General features: G+C 42.0%; 2 protein-coding genes across 3 annotated transcripts; both read left to right on the top strand.

Moving 5' to 3' along the window:
• The first annotated feature begins 831 nt into the window (after positions 1 to 831).
• manea (mannosidase, endo-alpha) lies at positions 832 to 7,727 on the top strand. 2 transcript variants are annotated; one of them, XM_089005126.1, is made up of 6 exons: positions 832 to 1,071; positions 2,828 to 2,885; positions 2,951 to 3,368; positions 4,441 to 4,550; positions 4,695 to 4,771; positions 6,316 to 7,727. In XM_089005126.1, exons 2-6 carry the CDS (start codon positions 2,844 to 2,846, stop codon positions 6,947 to 6,949), a joined length of 1,281 nt encoding a protein of 426 aa, XP_088861252.1. In that variant the 5' UTR covers positions 832 to 1,071; positions 2,828 to 2,843; the 3' UTR covers positions 6,950 to 7,727. The 2 variants fall into 2 exon arrangements, with proteins under 2 accessions (XP_088861252.1, XP_088861251.1); XM_089005125.1 differs by having other exon boundaries at positions 2,828 to 3,368.
• Positions 7,728 to 8,929: 1,202 nt separating this feature from the next.
• fut9a (fucosyltransferase 9a) lies at positions 8,930 to 17,505 on the top strand. Its single transcript, XM_089004996.1, has 3 exons — positions 8,930 to 9,311; positions 11,818 to 11,968; positions 12,921 to 17,505. The coding sequence occupies exon 3, from the start codon at positions 12,930 to 12,932 to the stop codon at positions 14,007 to 14,009; it is 1,080 nt and encodes a 359-aa protein (XP_088861122.1). The 5' UTR covers positions 8,930 to 9,311; positions 11,818 to 11,968; positions 12,921 to 12,929; the 3' UTR covers positions 14,010 to 17,505.
• The last annotated feature ends 1,399 nt before the right edge of the window (positions 17,506 to 18,904 follow it).

Here is an 18,904-nt window from a genome sequence, read left to right as displayed (position 1 = left end):
TTATGTTATGATAGAATAAATAAACGTCCTTAGAGGGGGCGGGGTTCAAGTCACAGAATGTTATTTTAAAGGATGATCAATCACTCATTTCATTTGCAGTGTAGGATAAATGCATTAATTTTTCATGTTTGATTAGATTCAATTGGATTAGCCTTTATTAGTCTCGCAGTGGAGAAATTTACATTCCACACCAGCAATTTGATGAAAGTAAGAAGAAGGGAAAGGAAGAAGAAGAAAAACGAAATACATGACCTGCTGCAAAGGCAGCCATTCACGTGGCGCCATCTTGAAGTTAAAAAAAAAAAAATAAACACGTAATGTGAAAAAAGACTAAGAATAAGATATGATGATAAAATGGGTTGGATTGGATGTACCTTTATTCGTCTCGCTGTGGAGACATTTACATTTCACAGCAGCAAAGTTATGAAAGGAAGAGGAAAGGAAAGAAAGAAATAGAAAACCAAAATACAGGTGCTGCTGGAAAGGGAGCCGCTCTCGCGGCGCCATCTTGGAGTAAAAAATACGAAATAACATGACAACACAAAGACACATGATAATGATAAATTTTTCTCAATCCCGTCAATGATTTTCGTGTTCTACAAAAATATGAAAACATATATATAAAAGAATATCTTCATTTTTGTGATTTCGATGACAATTTTTATGAAGAAATTTAAGAAAGCCAGCGCCGCAGCTGTCATTTCCACGCCTGGGGCAAAGGGGGCGATGTTTAAAGAACCATACCAAAAAGTAGCTTCATCTACGCTGATGTACAAATAAAACGGATGCGTTATTTGACACTTCTCATCCGTGTCCGCTATGTTCTTAGATCTGGGATGCTTTCCAAGCGGACCTAGCCCGAGGTGAAATGCAGCTTTTGCACCATCATGTCCGGATGATATTGCAAAGAAAGGAAGACTGTCATGAGCAGCGAAATATAATCGCTAATATACTATTTTATAAGTTTAACTAGTCAATACTTACGCCTGGAGGAGTTAACAGAGCAAACTGTGGCGTAACCGTCGTCTTATGCCTTCTCGGCTGCGGTGACTCGACCGAAGTTCAACGTTGGTAAGAGTTGAAGCGGGATCCGTAACAATTAGCTATTACCTTTCCATTACAATAATTAAGCGATATGTTTGTTAAATTACAAATATACTTTGCGAGTGTCGAATATGTTTTCAAGAGCGAAAATGTTATCGTGTGTTTTAATAGAACGTTTGTGGCTGACTGTTATATCAATACTCTCAAACGATCGATAATCATGTAGTGTGTTTTATTAAGGCGGTATGTTTTTAAACATTATTAAAAAACGTAATTTGCTTTCTCTTTCGATTACCAGTCTGTCACGTGACCAGGCGTGAATCGACCAACAAATAGCAGCTTTTGAACGAATGTGCTACCTTTAAAAATCGCTCAAATAAATCTGTACGTGGGGTTGATGGTTAGATTCTGGCTTTGGCCTTTCTTAATGTTACACGTTCTTTTCGATCTCCACATTCCCAAAACCTGCACGGCAAGCTAACGGAACATTCTAAATTGTTATCAAGTCCTTATTTAGATCAAACTGACCAAAAAGAAGGTCAAACGTTGGTAAAGTCAGACAAGGCTTCAGGGTTACGATTGTTAATTCTAAAAAAAAATGTTCAAGAGGTTCACATTAATAATTGACATTTAACCACGAACTGTGGTTACCCTCAGTGATCTTTTCACAACATTCAAAAGAAAAGAATCGGGAATGAAACCAAAAATTCTGAAGACACTAAAAGGAGAGGAGTAACAGTACCTTACATTGCAGGAGTTTCTGAAAAACTACGAGTCCTTTGACAACACAAAATTCCTACATACGTATTTCAAATCGATAAACACTTTAAGGCAAAAAATAAATAAAATAGTGCATCCAAAAGATAGGCTGCCAAATGGAAAAACAAAGTAACATAGTTTATTTAATACATTGTTTTAATGAAAATTGTAAAGAGCAATACATTGGGGAGACTAAACAAATGCTCAAAAAAAGACTATCCACATCGCAGGGATAATACTAGTGGGCCTCAATCTGCAGTACATATGCACCGAAAAGCTAGCAACCACTCATTTGATGACAATGAGGGTAAAATCTTAGCAGAAGAAAATACAGTAAAGTCTCGTTATATCGATATCGGATATATCAATAGTCCCGGTTATATCGATACTATTTCTATGCACGCACGGAGAAAATTACATGCAAACAGGGTCGGATATATCGATAGTCCCGGTTATATCGATATTTTTTCGGACTCCCTTGAATATCGATATAACGAGACTTTACTGTAGATGGTTTGAAAGGGGAGTAAAAGAAGCTATTTTCATGACACAGCAAAACCCTTCACTAAATCGCCATGGCGGGGTGAAGTTCAATTTGGATCGTTCCTACAACCGACTTCTTAGGCAACATAGGCTTAGTTATGCTGATGAGGTGATACCAGATCAAATGGGGCAATCAGGCCAGTCGAAGACCCCATACTCATGCAGGACAATAGAAGTAATCAGTCAGGACAATAGAAGTAATCAGTGTAGCTGCAGGGAGTAATCCTCTCCTTCGCCCAACCTGAGAGCAGGGACCAATCATAACAGAGTCTGGCAGCGCCACGTCTGGACAGTAGGGATATATATAGGACCGAAACTACCAGCAAAAGATTTTAGTTCGCTGACGAAGCCTCTTGGATAAGAAGCGAAACGTCCGACATCTTCAAAGGAGTACAGATGACGGCTGAAGAAACCTTCTCATCAATTGACATAAAAAATAATAGTTAGATTTATTCATACGTGTTCTCTTTTCTTCTCCCAGCTCTCCCATTCCCACAATGAACTCTGGAGCTTTCGGTGAAGAATGTCCCGGTTCCGACGTAAGTCGTTTGTGGCCTTGTTGGCTCTTGTCCTACTTTTGCTCATTGTGACCATTGCGCTTAAGTCGCTCGCCCCAGAAGACACGGCATTCACAGATGAGAAGAAAAGCTCCCTGTACTGGAAACCGGATGCGAAGAAGACCGAGGTGCAACGCGAGGAGCCCAGGATGAGCGAAGCTGCCCAGCTGGAACAGGATGAAAAATTAATGGCCACCCTAAGCAAGTTCCCACCACCAAACTACTACCTCCACGCCTTCTACTACATCTGGTATGGCAACCCCAGATTTGACACTAAATATATTCACTGGAACCACCCGCGGATGCCCCATTGGGACCCAAAGGTGGCTCAGAGGTACCCTCAAGACAGGCACAGTCCGCCTGAAGACATTGGAGCTAACTTCTACCCGGCGCTGGGGCCTTACAGCTCCAGGGACCCGGCTGTCATGGAAACGCACATGCAGCAGCTACGTATGGCGGCCATTGGTAAGATAATGTTTCCGGATTGTAAAATGTGATCGACTTCTTATGATGGAAAGTTTTGTGGTTTTATGTCCTTTATTGTTATTATTTATTTTTGGTTTATTATATACAGTAAAGTCTCGTTATATCGATATCGGATATATCGATAGTCCCGATTATATCGATACTATTTCTATGCACGCACGGAGAAAATTCCATGCAAACAGGGTCGGATATATCGATAGTCCCGGTTATATCGATATTTTTTCGGACTCCCTTGAATATCAATACAACGAGACTTTACTGTATTAGTGTTATTAGTTTTCGGCGGACGAACCAAACCACACAGCGCCACGGTGGCTGACGGACTAGTTTTCCACACCCCCTTTGAGTGCAGATGTGGTTTGCTATCGAGTGGAGTACTTTTGCTATTCTGGGACCGAAAAAAAAAACCCACCACAGGCTAGTGTTCAGCCAAAGAAAATTACGGTCGAGCCACATCAAAAAACAAATTTCCCCCCTGTGTGACTAATCTATTAGCTATCTAGATGGCTAGCTATCTGTTAGCTTACTATCTAGCTCGCTATTTGAGTCAGAAAACATATTAGCTATCTATCTAGATAGCTATTTGAGTCAGGAAACAGATTAGCTATCTAGCTATCTATTAGCTATCTAGCATTCTATTAGCTCGCTTTCTATCTTTTTGAGTTACTTCCAGGAGAGTGAATGCTGGCGCGTGTGGCTGCCGCTACTCACCCACAGAAAAACTGATCCTGTGACTAAAGTGACCTTGAGAGTTTCGAAAGGCACTTATAAATGAAATGGATTATTATTATTACTAGCTAGCTATTATTGTTGTATAGTTATGTTGTTTTGACTTCAAGATGGCGCCGCAAGAGGGGCTGCCTTTACAGCAGCTCCTGTATTTTGTTTTTCTACTTCTTCCTTTCCTTTCCTCTTTTATCATTTTGCTGCTGTGAAATGTCAATTCCTCCACTAATGCTAATCCAATCCAAGTGAATTTGAACAATGTAAGGCGCTCGTGTCATGAACATATCATCAAAATGCCAATTTCAGACTGATTTTTTTCTTTCAGGTGTCATCGCCGTTTCCTGGTACCCGGCCGACACCAGGGATGAAAACGGCGAGCCCGTTGATGACATCGTGCCACTACTGCTGGATGTGGCCCAGCGTTACTCTATTAAGGTGTCAAAATGGCGGCAATGACCGTTTGTTTATTATTTTTGCTAGCTGGCGTTTTGTTTGTTTTGTTGAGTTGTAAGTTGCGCCATTGCAGTCATTGTCATCGATTTTGCTGTTGTCAACGTAAGGTCTCATATTTGTCCGCAGGTGGCTTTCCACATTGAGCCGTACAAAGGGAGGGATGAAGTCAACATGTACGCCAGCATCAAATACATCATCGACAAGTTAGTCCAAAATTGTAACATTTGCTCTTTTTCTCATATCGATTTTATTAACTCATTCACTACCAGACGATGTGCAAAAATGTGTCCACTCCAGTGCCAGGGTTTTTGTCATCTTCACTGAAATTGCAGGACCCACAGAATATTGAGTTTTAGGACTAACATAAATATTCAATGCAGCGTAACAAACCTTAGACTCTCTTCTTTCATCAGAACAAAAGAGTTAATTCCTAAGTTATACGGGTCTGGAGTTATTTGAACTTGAAATGGGGGCAGCTGTACAAAATATAATACATATTGATTTATATAGCGCTTTAACAACAGCTGAAGCTGGAACAAAGCGCTAACTTGGGAAAAAGAGAAATGCTGCCCCGTTGTGGAAGGGAAAAACATTGCCAGCGGTCTGACCAGTGCTTTATCGGCACCCACGCAAGGAAAAAGAAACAAAACCAGAACAAATTTGGGAATAGTGGTCAACGTCATATTTTCAATTCCCGAATAAATTCGGGCATGGCAGCGATTGAGTTAAAAAAATGATTGATGCCCCTTTTCCTGAACTCATTCATCGCCATTCCCGAATTTATTCGGGAATTGAAAATATGACATAGAGCGCCATTCCCAAATTTAGTCAGGTTTTGTCTTTTCATTACTCTTTCCTGAAAGAAGAACAGGAAGAGTCAAACATGCAACGTTTTTCCAAATGCCGAAAGGTAGACAGCCAACTACAGCGCAGGTGTCAAAGTCAAGGTCCGGGGGCCAAATCTGGCCCGCCACATCATTTTATTCGGCCCGCAAAAGCAAAACAGACTTGTAAAATTCCATGCTCATCTGTCGAGCTAGCTAGTGATCAAGCTAACTAGCTCGATCTCTAGTTAGCTGGCTCTCTTTCTTTTCTATATCTGGGTAATCCCTTACATTACAAGTATCAAAGTTAAGGCCCGTGGGCCAAATCTGGCCCGCCACATCATTTTATTCGGCCCGCGAAATCAAAACAAACTTGTAAAATTCCATGTTCATCTGTCGAGCTAGCTAGCCATCGAGCTAACTAGTGCTCGAGCTAACTAGCGATCGATCTAGCTAGCGATCAAGCTATCTAGTGATTGAGAGCTAGCTAGCTCAATCGCTAGATAGCTTGATCGCACCATGATGCTCGCTGAAGTCCGAACCAAAATTTCAAATTGTTATATGTAAACCACAATCATTAATTTTGAGTTTTTGCCTTTTGTAGAGCCGCCCCAATTTCAAGCTCAGATAACTCCAGACCCATATAACTTAGGAATTAACTATTTTTTATTATAAAAAAAGAGAGGACGGGTTCTTACGTTGCATTGAACGTTTATGTTGAATTAACTTTATGTTGAATTAACTTTACTTTTCTGATGAAAGGTAACACTGCATTGAATGTTTATGTAGTCCTAAAACTCAATATTCTGTGGGTCCTGTAATTTGAGTGAAAATGACAAAAACCCTGGCACTGGAGTGGATACATTTTTGCACATCGTCTGGCAGTAAATGAGTAATTTTTTTCCCTCGCCTCTTCTCCAAAGATACGGCAACCACCCGGCCTTCTTCCGGTACCGTACCAACACCGGTAAGCTCCTCCCCCTGTTTTACATCTACGACTCGTACCTGCTGAACACGGAGCAGTGGGCCCGCCTTCTACGCCGCACGGAGAGCGGCGGCATCCGCGACACCCGGCACGATGCCATCTTCCTGGCCCTTCTTGTCGAGAAGAAGCAAGAGCGCGAGATACTAAGCGCCGGCTTCGACGGCGTCTACACCTACTTCGCCACCAACGGTTTCACCTACGGCTCCACGCACCGCAATTGGGATGCCGTACGGGCCTTCTGCCACGACAACGGCCTTCTCTTCGTCCCCAGCGTGGGGCCAGGCTACGTGGACACCGGCGTACGACCGTGGAACTTCCAAAACACAAGAAACCGCATCAACGGCAAGTATTACGAGACTTCGCTAAGCGCCGCGTTGGAAGCGAAACCCGACTTTCTTTCTATTACTTCTTTCAACGAATGGCACGAGGGCACTCAGATTGAAACGGCCGTACCCAAAAGCGGTTCCACGTTCTATCTGGATTACTTACCAAACAAACCCACCATCTATTTGGAAATTACGCGCAAGTGGGCAGCCATATTTGGCGATGAGCGCAGGCGACAACGGGAGTAATCGACTGGGAATTTCACTCTACGGCTATATGCAAATGAAGCATATCTTTCCGTTGATTTAAAATCAACACTGTATTTATTGCACTGCAATTTTTGTGACAGGGTCCAAGCCCCTAAACTGGGTATATGTTCTACTTCTTTCTTTCCTTTCCTCTTCCTTTTATAACTTTGCTGCTGTGAAAAGTACATTTCTCCACTGCGACATAAATAAAGGTACAGTGATACCTCGGTTTACGAACCCTGGACTTACGAAATTTTTGGTTTACGAACGTTAAATTTATTAACATTTTACCTCGGCATACAAACTTTTTTCGGGATACACACGGAGCTGCCACAATGAGTGATGTGTCGTTCGCAAACAAGCCCGTTCTTCTAATAACAAAATGGCAGCTGACTTTTTTTGGTCCTCTATTTCCCACCCCCAGTCTTCAGTTAAAGCCACATTATTGGTCAAGAACGCAGTAGTGGGGGGGGGGGGTTACAGACAGATAGAGAGAGTGAAGCCATTCTCCAAAAAGAAAATGGCTGCTGACTTTTTTTGTCCTCTATTCCCCGCCCCCAGTCTTTGGTTAAAGCCACGTGATTGGTCAAGAATGTAGCAGTGAAGGGAGGTTAAACATTAAAGAGACAGGCAGATGACAGAGAAAGAGTTTCAACTTTGATAGTTCAAAGGAAGAGTGTAGACTGCAAGGTTAAAATCCATCAACATATTTGGTAATCAGGTGAAATAATGTGGTTGCTTTTGTGACGTATTACTCAATAAAGCAACTGAAACTGCAGTGGGGGGCTATTTTTATCTTTGACGTAACGTTTTTTGCTGTTATATGTGCTTTTTGTAGTTATTATTATTAAGTCAGTCAGCTTTATTGTCAAATATGCTAATATGGATGACATACAGCACAGATGAAATTACTGTCCTCTCGGACCCAGTATGCAAGGCACTTATAATGACTTTAACAAACACAATAAACATGAAAACGGCAATTTGCCGGGAGAGGGGAGCCTCTGCGTCGCCATCTTGGGAAAAACAAAAATAACAAATAATCAAGCACTTTGTATGCATCTGTGATTTTAAAGTCCAATTTAAGGTTGTGTTTAGTGTGCTTTCCTCTCTGATGACACATTAGTTGGAGTTTACTGTAAAAAAAAAATGCAACAAAACTGATGTCTCTTTTGAAATATTTTTTGTTTTAGAAGCTGGCATTGCTAATGATAAAGCTAGCAGTGAATGGTTAGTCCTATTGACTGGCGAGTTAAAAAAAAGTTAGCTTTGAGTTGTGGTAAATTCTTTAACACATGGCAATGACATAAACAGGTAATAACCAAATGGGTGTATTTTTCCTCATCTGAAAAATTAGACAATCGTTCGAAAATGGCCAAAGTAAACATCAGCATATTATCGTGTGTGTGTGTGAGTGTGTGAGTGAGTGTGTGTGTGTGTGTTCTGGGTTGAGTGAAATCTGGCGTGTCCGGCTGCCGCAGCTCACCCGCAAAAAAACTTATCCTGTGACCTGTGACTGTAAAGTGTCCTTGACAGTTTAAAAAGGCGCTTATATATTAAATGTATTATTATTATTATTATTATTATTACTGCATATATATACTGTATATTAATAATGCCCAAACGTGACTTTCTTCTCGAAATATCGTTATGGATCACTATAATGTACATTCACGACGCAACACTGCCCCTCGGTGGCCAAGGTGTGCACAGCAGTAATTTTAATATGCTCAACCAAACCGCCTAAAATACTGTAATTATGATTCTTATATAATTTGTAATAGCCCATATCTATCAAAAATATGACCTCCACCTTGAGCAATGAAGGAATGTGATGTCTATGTGCCAATACAGCCCTTTCTGGGGAATGTAAATCAAATACAGGTATGTGTTATTAAAATATCTCTCTAAAAACAGGGTTGCAAACAATGAATGAAAACAAACAAAGGGGCCGTGGAGTACCGTTGTGGCGATAAACACAAAGTCTACAAGCCGGCACATCACCACATAATTGGACTCGCACATGCGCACATTGGAGCCTCCCAGTGGCGATAAACGGAACTACCGGTATTTGGCGACCGAATGGCAAGCTCAGCCCCACACACGGCGGTCGCACATGCATCGAATTTCTTTAATTGCGTTTTTTTAACATGTAAATTCTGCTGCAGGTGCGTAGTGTAGGCTTTTACAAGGTGTAAGGCGTGCGCGCGCTAACACACGCACGTACGCACGCACACACACACACCGAAGAAAAAAAGGATAGATGCGTCTGGTCCGGATGTGGTGACGCTCAGACGACGGTCGATGATTCCAAACGCATCGTCGTCATGCGAATGCAATGACTGGAAGATCTCTCGAGATGGTGAGTAGAATTCCTTTATTTGTCCTCACCCCACTTCCCCCCACTAACACCCCCGTGTCAATTTACAAAGAAAATAAAAACGGTATTAGCCGTTCAAAAACGCCGTTATGCATGGATGTGAACGATAGGGGAGGGTTTTTATTCACGTCCAGAGGTTGGTCAGACGCAGCCTAATCGCGCCGTACGAACGCGGCTCAGGTATCGACGGCATCGCCGTTGGTCGCGAATGACCTTCAGATCCGCATGGGGTGGGGGGGGGGGGCTGCGTGCATCGACGCCGTGGTGGTCGTGATGGGTTTTCATTGCGGTGGACGTTCATAGTTGTGCATGGTCCAAATATATTTCATCGCCATGGCACTGACTATAGCGCAACATCACACACTCGAAAGTAGGGGGTGGGGTGTATGGTGGGTATTGGAATGCTGTCAGATGAAAAAGGATATGCAGGAGGGGACGGGTGGCCATCGGAAATTTCCGTAAAATATGTGAATTTCAAACAGCCTGCGTATGCCCGGCCTCGTTCAGAATCATACCTCCACTCTCCACCCCCATAGTTCGACGATATAGTTTTTTTTTCTGTACGTTATTGCCGCATCCCGGTGCCGACTACATTTCAGCCCAACCTTTCAACAAAAACTTTTCAAAATATAACCCACCTCCACCTTCTTTTCTCCCCCACCTCTACAGACGACGTAATCGTTAACTATGATACTCTGGGGAGGGCGTCAATCAGGTAGTACTAAAAAAAACTAAGAAACGCCGGTCGAGCCCGAAAATCCTGATGGACAGTACGCCTCCTGGAACCGGCTGACTGGCAAGTAAAATCAAACAAAGCCCGTGGGTTAAAAGCAGGATAATCTTGTTGACATAACGCAAAAAAACATACCAGATCCTGTCGCATTTATCAGTGTAAAATAGGGAGCGTACTATCATGGCGAGGCAAGTGTCAAACGCGTCGAATCTGCATATCTATCTTCGGGGAATGTTTTGAATTCATTAATACGAAACATTTGTCCTATTTTCTCTGGTAAACATGTTGAAGTTCTCGTGTTGACTTTTTGTTTGGGTGAGAATGCAGCCACTTGTTAATGGTTGCGTTCATTTTCCAACATGGCACCTTCCATTCAGCCTTAAAATGGCAGCATACTTCCACGGTTCCCTTTAAAAAGTAATACCCGATCCTTTTTTTAATACAATACAGGTAAATTCATGACTTCATAAGCCCCCCCGTAAGTTTTTATCGCCCCTTAATCTCTGTTTTGATCTCCTTCTTTTCCTTTCGGCTTTTCCCTTCAAAGGGGTCGCCAGAGCGAATCAGTATCCTCCATCTTCAGAGGTTTGATTCACATGTTTGTTTTGGCCAAGCTTTTACCTCGGATGCCCTTCCTCACACAACCCTCTGTAATTATCCGGGCTTGGGACCGGCACAAGAAGACACTGGCTTATGTCCCCTTGTGGCTACAGAACAGGCAACTCTATGAACTTAATAAAGATGAAGATGCTCAGTAAATGGCTCCCAAACACAAAATGGTCATCGGCATAGCAGCATTCAAACAAAGCAAAACTATACTCACCATTTGTGTTTTGATATTGTTTAAAGGACAACCAACACCTCCGGACAAGTTGCATCCATAATTTGTAAAATCAGTTCAAATGACTTCTACTGAGCGCTTTTTACACAGATTCCACCACATTTAGCTATATTTTACGTTTTAAGACTCGCACTGAATATTCAGGAAGTGTTGTTTTCGCGTTGATGGTGATGCCCTAAGTGACGTCATGGAGGGAATGCCCCATACAGAGGAAGCGACACACAATGCATTTTGGGTACTTTTTTTGTCTGAAAACACCATGTTGATTGCGAAATTAGAAGGAAAACTTCGTAAATAACGCGATGGTGAATCATTGTGTGTTGCAGCCAATTGCGGTAACACGCATAAAGAAGGTGTTAAGTTTACACAAATTCCCAGCGGACAAATCAGCCAGTTTTCAATGGAGCTTGTGCGCCATCTTGTGCATTCTGGGCGCTATATTGGAGTCCAGACGGCTCGAATTGATACGGAAGGACTTCTTTAATCGATTGCAAACATTTGTGCCTTCCTCTTCAGAATTATTTGAATCATATTCATAACTGGATGAGTAACAAGAAAGCATCTTCTCCGAATCTGAACTCTCGGAAGCCATTGTTTTGATTCTGGAGCAAGGCAGTTTGTGAAGGAGTATGCTGGCGTGACATCACGAACAAGGGGGCGGGACTTTCTGAATCTGCCCAGTTCCGAGCTCATTTTGAGGCAGTTTTGGGACACTTTAAGTCATTTTTATTAGTGTTTTGCATTTGAATAAAAATTTCAGCCTGCGTGTTTTGGGTATTTTAGATGCTATAAAACGTTTTTCTGATGTCAGTTACGAAACAAAAAAAATGGTGTCGGTTGTCCTTTTAAATATAATAACCCGTTATTTCATGACAGCGTTCTTTCTCATTGTGCTTACTTTAAAATAAAAAAAGGCATTCAGACGGCCCATTCAAGATACAACAGAGACGGTTGGATTGTCGCATTTATCCTGTACAATAGCCAAGACACAGCAACAAGTCGTGGACGACACCGTGTAAGAACATCTGCTTCGCTCGGATTCCAGCCACAAGTCAAATCCGCAAGGTTGGTAACAGTGCACTGATACCTCGGTTTACGAACCACTTGGCTTACGAACTTTTCGGTTTACGAACGTTACATTTAGTTACATAGGATCTATTTTTCGGGATACACACGGAGCACCACAATGAGTGAAGTGTCGTTCGCGAACGAGCCTGTTCATCTAACAAGAAAATGGCAGCCGACTGTTTTTGTCCTCTATTCCCCGCCCCCAGTCTTCGGTTGAGGCCACGTGATTGGTCAAGAACGCAGTAGTGAGGGGCGGCGTGGTTAAACATTAAAAAGACAGGCAGACGACAGAGAGAGTGATAAAATGGATAAAAAACAGTGCAATTGGGACTCATTTCAACTTTGATAGTTCAAAAGCAGAACGTAGACTGCAAGGATAAAATATCCCATCGATCAGGCTCCACAAATAACCCGCACAAGCCATCTGTACACTTGATGCAAAAAGCTATCAACCCAGATAAACAGAACACAATTGATGAGGAACAAGGTAAAATTATCGCAGAGAAAGCCCCTACAAGGGATCTTTCCTCATGATGGTGAAAGAAGGCTGCGTACGATCGAGCTAGCTAGCCATCTAGCTCGATCTGGAGGAAGGCAGTTTGTGAAGGGGTATCTTGCCGTGACAACACGAACAAGGGGGCGGGACTTTCTGAATCTCCCCAATTTCTAGCTCATTTTGTGGCAGTTTTAGGACACCTTAAGTCATTTTTATTGGTGTTTTTTTGCATTTGACTAAAAACAGCTCGATCGCTAGCTAGCTCGACAGATGAGCATTGAATTTCACAAGTTTGTTTTGCTTTCGCCGCCAAATAAAATGATGTGACGGGCCAGATTTGGCCCCGGGACCTTGCCTTTGACACCTGAGCTTTAGTTGGTTGCCTACTGTTCGGCACCTGGAAAAACATTGCGTGTTCGACTCGCCCTGTCATTTGTTTTGTTGTTCTTTCAGGAAAGAGTAATGTCATCGGCACCCGTTCACAGGATCCTACGACCTCTTTTTTTGGGCACCTTCATCCTGGGGTGCTTCGTGACTCTCTTTTTGATGTATTTTAAACCATCCACCAGCTGGCTGTCGGGTTCCGTGGACTCCAACGTATCCAGCGAGCGGGTCAAGGGCGTCTTCTACGCCAAAGGTGACCGCAACGTGACCACCGTCCTCATCTGGTTCTGGCCCTTCGGTCAGACGTACGACCTGAACGTGTGTCCCTCGCTGTTCAACATCGACGGCTGTTTGGTGACGGCCGACCGGAACCTCTACAACAAGTCGGACGGCGTCCTCATCCACCACCGAGACATCTGCTCCAACTTGTCCAACCTTCCGCCGCTACGCCGTCCGTCCTTCCAGAAGTGGATCTGGTGGAACCTGGAGTCACCGTCGCACTCTTCCCAGCTGTCCGGCATCGAGAACATCTTCAACCTGACGCTAAACTACCGGCGCGACGCCGACATCGAAGTGCCTTACGGCTCTTTGCTGGCGGTTGACGGTGAAGGCGACTTTGTGCCGCCTAGCAAGAACAAACTGATCTGCTGGATCGTGAGCAACTGGAATCAGGAACACGTACGCGTCAAGTACTACAACGAGCTGTACAAACACATCGAGGTACACGCGTACGGTCAAGCATTCGGCGAGTACATCGCAGACCAAGACTACTTCCCCACCATCGCCAGCTGCAAGTTCTACCTAGCCTTTGAGAACTCCATCCACAAGGACTACATCACCGAAAAGTTCTACAATCCGCTGGCTGTAGGCACCGTACCTGTGGTGTTGGGTCCGTGGCGGCAAAACTATGAGAATTTCATCCAGGGGGATGCTTTCATCCACGTGGATGATTTCGCCTCACCCAAGGATTTGGCCGATTATCTGCTGCTTCTGGACAAGAACGAGGAGATGTACCTCAGATATTTTCGGTGGCGACGGCATTTTAAAGTGAAGATGCCACTTTTCTGGGCTGAGCATACGTGTTTGGCCTGCGATTACCTGCGCAGGCATAGGGAGTACAAAACCGTCAAGAACCTGGACAAATGGTTCTGGGGCTGACCCGCCACCAGACTTGTATTTATTTGCATCATCCAAATCCCTTCCCAAAACGTGCCCATTTTTGTCATGATTCACCAATTCCATTAAAGGACAACCGACGCCTCCGGACAAGTTGTGTCCATGATTTGTAAAATCACTTCAAATGACTTCTACTGAGCGTATTTTATAAAGATTCCACCGCATACAGCTATATTTTACGTTTTAAGACTCTCGCTGAATATTCAGGAAGTCTTGTTTTCGAGTTGATGACGATCCACTAAGTGACGTCACGGACGAAACGCCTGTGACAGAGAAAGCGACACACAATGCATTTTGGGTACTTTGTTTGGTCTGAAAACTTCGTGTTGATCCGTCTTGATGGCGAAATTAGAAGGAAAACACATAAATAACGCAATAGTGAATTGTTGTGTGTCGCAGCCAATTGCAGTAACACGCATAAAGAAGGTGTAAGTTTACACAAATTCCCAGCGGACAAATCAGCCCTTTTCCAACAGAGTTTTTGCGCCAACTTGTGCATTTTCTGGGCGCTACATTGGAGTCCTGACGATTGCAAACATTTATGCTTTCCTCTTCAGAACTCTTTGAATCATATTCATAACTGGATGAGTAACAAGAAAGCATCTCCGAATCTAAACTCTCTGAAGCCATTGTATTGATTCTGGAGCGAGGCAGTTTGTGAAGGAGTATCCTGGCGTGACGTCATGAACAAGGGGGCGGGACTTTCTGAATATCCCCAGTTCCGAGCTAATTTTGTGGCAGTTTTGGGACACTTTAACTCATTTTTATTGGTGTTTTGCATTTGACTAAAAATATCAGCCTGCGTGTTTTGGGTATTTTAGATGCTATAAAACGGTTTTCTGATGTCAGTTAGGAAACAAAAAAAATGGTGTCGGTTGTCCTGGAGTGTCCTCTTCAAAAAATATCACAATATCTTAACTCATTCACTGCCAGACGATGTGCAAAGATGTGTCCACTCCAGTGCCAGGGTTTTTGTCATTGTCACTCAAATTCCAGAATATTGAGTTTTGGGATTACATAAACATTCAATGCAGCGTAAGCAACCTTAGACTGTCTTCTTTCATCAGAACGAAGTAGTTGATTCTTAAGTTATATGGGTTTGGAGGTATCTGAGCTTGAAATGGGGGCAGATGTCCAAAATACAATACATACATTTTGGTTTATATAGTATATATATAGTGCTTTAACAGCTGAAGCTGGAACAAAGCGCTAATATGAAAAAAAGGCAAATGCTGCCCCCTTGTGGAAGGGAATAAAACATAGCCAGAGGCCATGGCCAGCGCTTTGTCGCCACCCAAAAAAGAAAAAAAAACAAAACCTGAACAAATTTGGGAAAGTCATATTTTCAATTCCCAAATAAATACAAAAGGCAGACAGTTAATATATGGTTTTATTGTTATCAATTTATTTTTTTTGCCAACATTTATTTTCTGCCAATTTCTGCACAATACATTTTGATATATATATAGCGCTTTAACAGCTGAAGCTGTAAAGTGAACGCTGGCGCGAATGGCTGCCACTGCTCACCTGCAGAAAAAAAATAAGTGACTGTAAAGTGTCCTTGAGAGTTTTGAAAGGCGCTTATAAATGAAATGTATTATTATGATTATTATACCATGGACAAAAGGGAAATGCTGCCCCCTTGTGGAGGGAAAAAACATTGCCTGAGGTCTGGCCCGCGCTTTCATTCGCAGGATCCGTTTCTTGTGTGGGTGAGCAGTGGCCGCCACATGCGCCGGCGTTCACTCAACCCGGAATAATTCAAAAAGATAGAAAGCTATCTAGCTAGCTAATAGAATGCTAGATAGCTAGCTAACTAGCTAGCTATTATGTTCCCTGACTAAATTAGATAGCTAGCTAGCTATATTTCCAATAGCTAGCTAGATTGCTAATAGATAACTTGCTGGAATCGCAGTGAATGTGTTAAAAAAGGGGAAATCTCATTCCGAAAATCTCATTCCAACATTTTGGTTCGACTTTTTTTAGATGAATGGCTAACACTGGATCCTTTCAAGTTTCCATATTTATGTATTATTTTTTAAATGCTATTGAATAATATTGAATATTTTGACACTGCAAATAGTGTTATGATTGACAATATAGTTAACACTGTTTTTTTTTTTTTTTTAATGGTTGACAGGTGTTTTTCATACAGTATTACCAGTAACTGTAATTCTGTCTTTACAAGGCCGCGCTATGAACTGAAAACTGAACCTGGTTGTAAACTGAAGACTCCAAAAGGTTGTTTCTATCTTCTGGCCATTACACTGGAAAAATTGCCATGCGTGCGTGATACTGCAACATCTTACAGGTAACATCCGACTTACGACCGAGTTCCGTTCCGACCAAAAGGGTCGTAAGTCAAAATGGTCGTTAGTCGAAATCCATTCAAAATGTTGAATCGAGACTCGGAGGCTAAATGACTCGCAAACTCCCCCATCTGTTGCCATCACGCAGTCGATTGCTGTGCGAGAGTGGGATGCTGGCTGGCCAAAATTGTCGTCTACGTTGCTGGCTTGCTAGCACGTTGCGGTGCCAGCCGTATAATTATTTTTTTTTACAAATAGTGTCTGGAGTTCGTGGTCGTAAGTACGATTGGTTGTAAGTCAGATGTTACTTGTATTTTTTTTTTTCTTGGGAGATCCGAAAGAAAAAAATAATACTAAACGTTAATTACTGATTATTTTTTTTCCTTTCATTTGTACTATTTTTCTGGATTTTATTTATGTATTTATTTATGTATTTATTTATTAGCGGATTTGCAGTAAAACTTTCATACAAAAAAATCCCCTTTTCAGTGGCCTTCAACATTGTTCGGCTTTGAAAAAAATTGACAATTTTGAAAATAAATTAGACTGAGTTTATGTAGTAATGACCGAAGTACCTCACAAAATATTTCAATTTGTATAAAAAAAATGGCGACTGTCAAAATATCAATATCCGTCTTACACTGCTAATATCACGATCGATATCGATATTGTCTGTATTTGTATCTCTGTGGCCACCATGACAGGAAATTAGTTGTTTCTTTCTTATGGAGTGCCATAGTGAAATATGTATTTATGTAAAAAGACAAAAAAAAAAACAATGTCATGTGACAATAAGATATGAGAAGCGATATGTTGTGTATATTTTGGAAGCGTTCGCGTTACACGCCCTGACGTCAATGTCGTGGTTATCTTTTACCGAGCTTTTTTTTTTTATGCTCCAGTGTGCTTGTTGGCCCGATGGACTTTTCTTTTGCCAAATTTGTGCAGCCGCCGTGCGTGTGCGTGAACATGACACATGCGCACAAATCATATGTGGGATCAACATTCGTGTGGGTGTCAAATATTACGTCATGACGGCCATTTGAAATGTGTCAATAGAGTTGTTTTGGTTTTGCCAAATCACTGTATTTTGCCAAATGTTGTATTTGAACTCTAGATGTCTACTTGTGTCAAAGGAAAACATTATACATAATAAAGAGTAAAATGTTTGATGGCTGTCTGTCATAGATGTTCGATCGGACACTGTGGACAAAGACCCGAACCCAGAAAAATTGTCTTTTACTGCCGGCAGGAGACGTACCCATTCATGACAGACGCTTGAATTCTGCAGCCCTCTGCCAAAGCTATTTATTGAGAGTATATGCAAATTTAAGTGATACATTAGTAAAACATAGTTTTCTTGATTAGAATACCATGCCCCTGGTCGTTCTAAGCGCGAACAGCTGTAAACAATAAAACATTGTCTGCTCCATGAACTGATAAATTTGTCACTTGGCTCATGAGCTCTTCCTGTGAAGGAGTTTCAAGTCGTAAATTTGCTTCGGTGATACAGGAGTTTCCCAAGTCCTAAATTCTGTCCAAGGCCAGATTTCCTAGATGAAGATGACAGTTTAACTTGCCGTGTCTGTTGACCTCAGATTGACCCCAGGTTGTCTGTCCTTCAATTGTGTATTCGAGTCACACATGTTGCATATAACAGCATGAAACTTTTAAATATGATCACTTCTTATTCTGTCTGATCTCTATCACTGTCATGTCACAGTATAGTCACACTGTGTATTTAAAACAAACGCATAACTGAGCTTTGGGTGTGCTAATGCTAGCATCAATTTGACTCATCTAACCACAAATTCTGCATCTCACAGTATTCAATGCCATATATTCTTTATCCTCTACCCGGAGCCCTTTGTGTATATCTGTTTGACTTTCTTATGCTGCCCCCAAGTGGCTGTGTCAGTCGCACAAAGGCCATTCATATGAAAACAAATTGTGATGAATGTTTAAAAAAAATCATCAGGATTCCATATAACAATCATAATAATAATACAGTAAAGTCTCGTTATATCGATATTCTCGGGAGTCGGAACGCCATTACGCTGGAAAAATTGCCATGTGTGAAACTGCAACGTATTACAGGTAACATCCGACTTACGACCGAGTTCCGTTCCGACCAAAAGGGTCGTAAGTCAAAATGGTCGTTAGTCGAAATCCATTCAAAATGTTGAATCGAGACTCGGAGGCTAAATGACTCGCAAACCCCTCCATCTGTCGCCATCACGCAGTCGATTGCTGTGCGAGAGTGAGATGCTGGCTGGCCAAAATTGTCGTCTACGTTGCTGGCCTGCTAGCACGTTGCGGTGCCAGCCGTAGAATTATTTTTTTTTACAAATAGTGTCTGAAGTTCGTGGTCGTAAGTACGATTGGTCGTAAGTCAGATGTTACTTGTATTTTTTTTCTTGGGAAATCCGATCCGAAAGAAAAAAATAATACGAAATGTAAATTACTGATTTTTTTTTTTCCTTTCATTTGTACTATTTTTCTGGATTTTATTTGTATTTATTTACAGTAAAGTCTCGTGATATCGATATTCTCGGGAGTCGGAAAAAA

The sequence above is a fragment of the Hippocampus bargibanti genome, linkage group LG09, assembly GCF_051943395.1.
Source record: "Hippocampus bargibanti isolate YZ-2025 linkage group LG09, ASM5194339v1, whole genome shotgun sequence".
Lineage (NCBI taxonomy): Eukaryota > Metazoa > Chordata > Actinopteri > Syngnathiformes > Syngnathidae > Hippocampus > Hippocampus bargibanti.
This window is presented reverse-complemented; position numbering and strand designations above follow the sequence as displayed.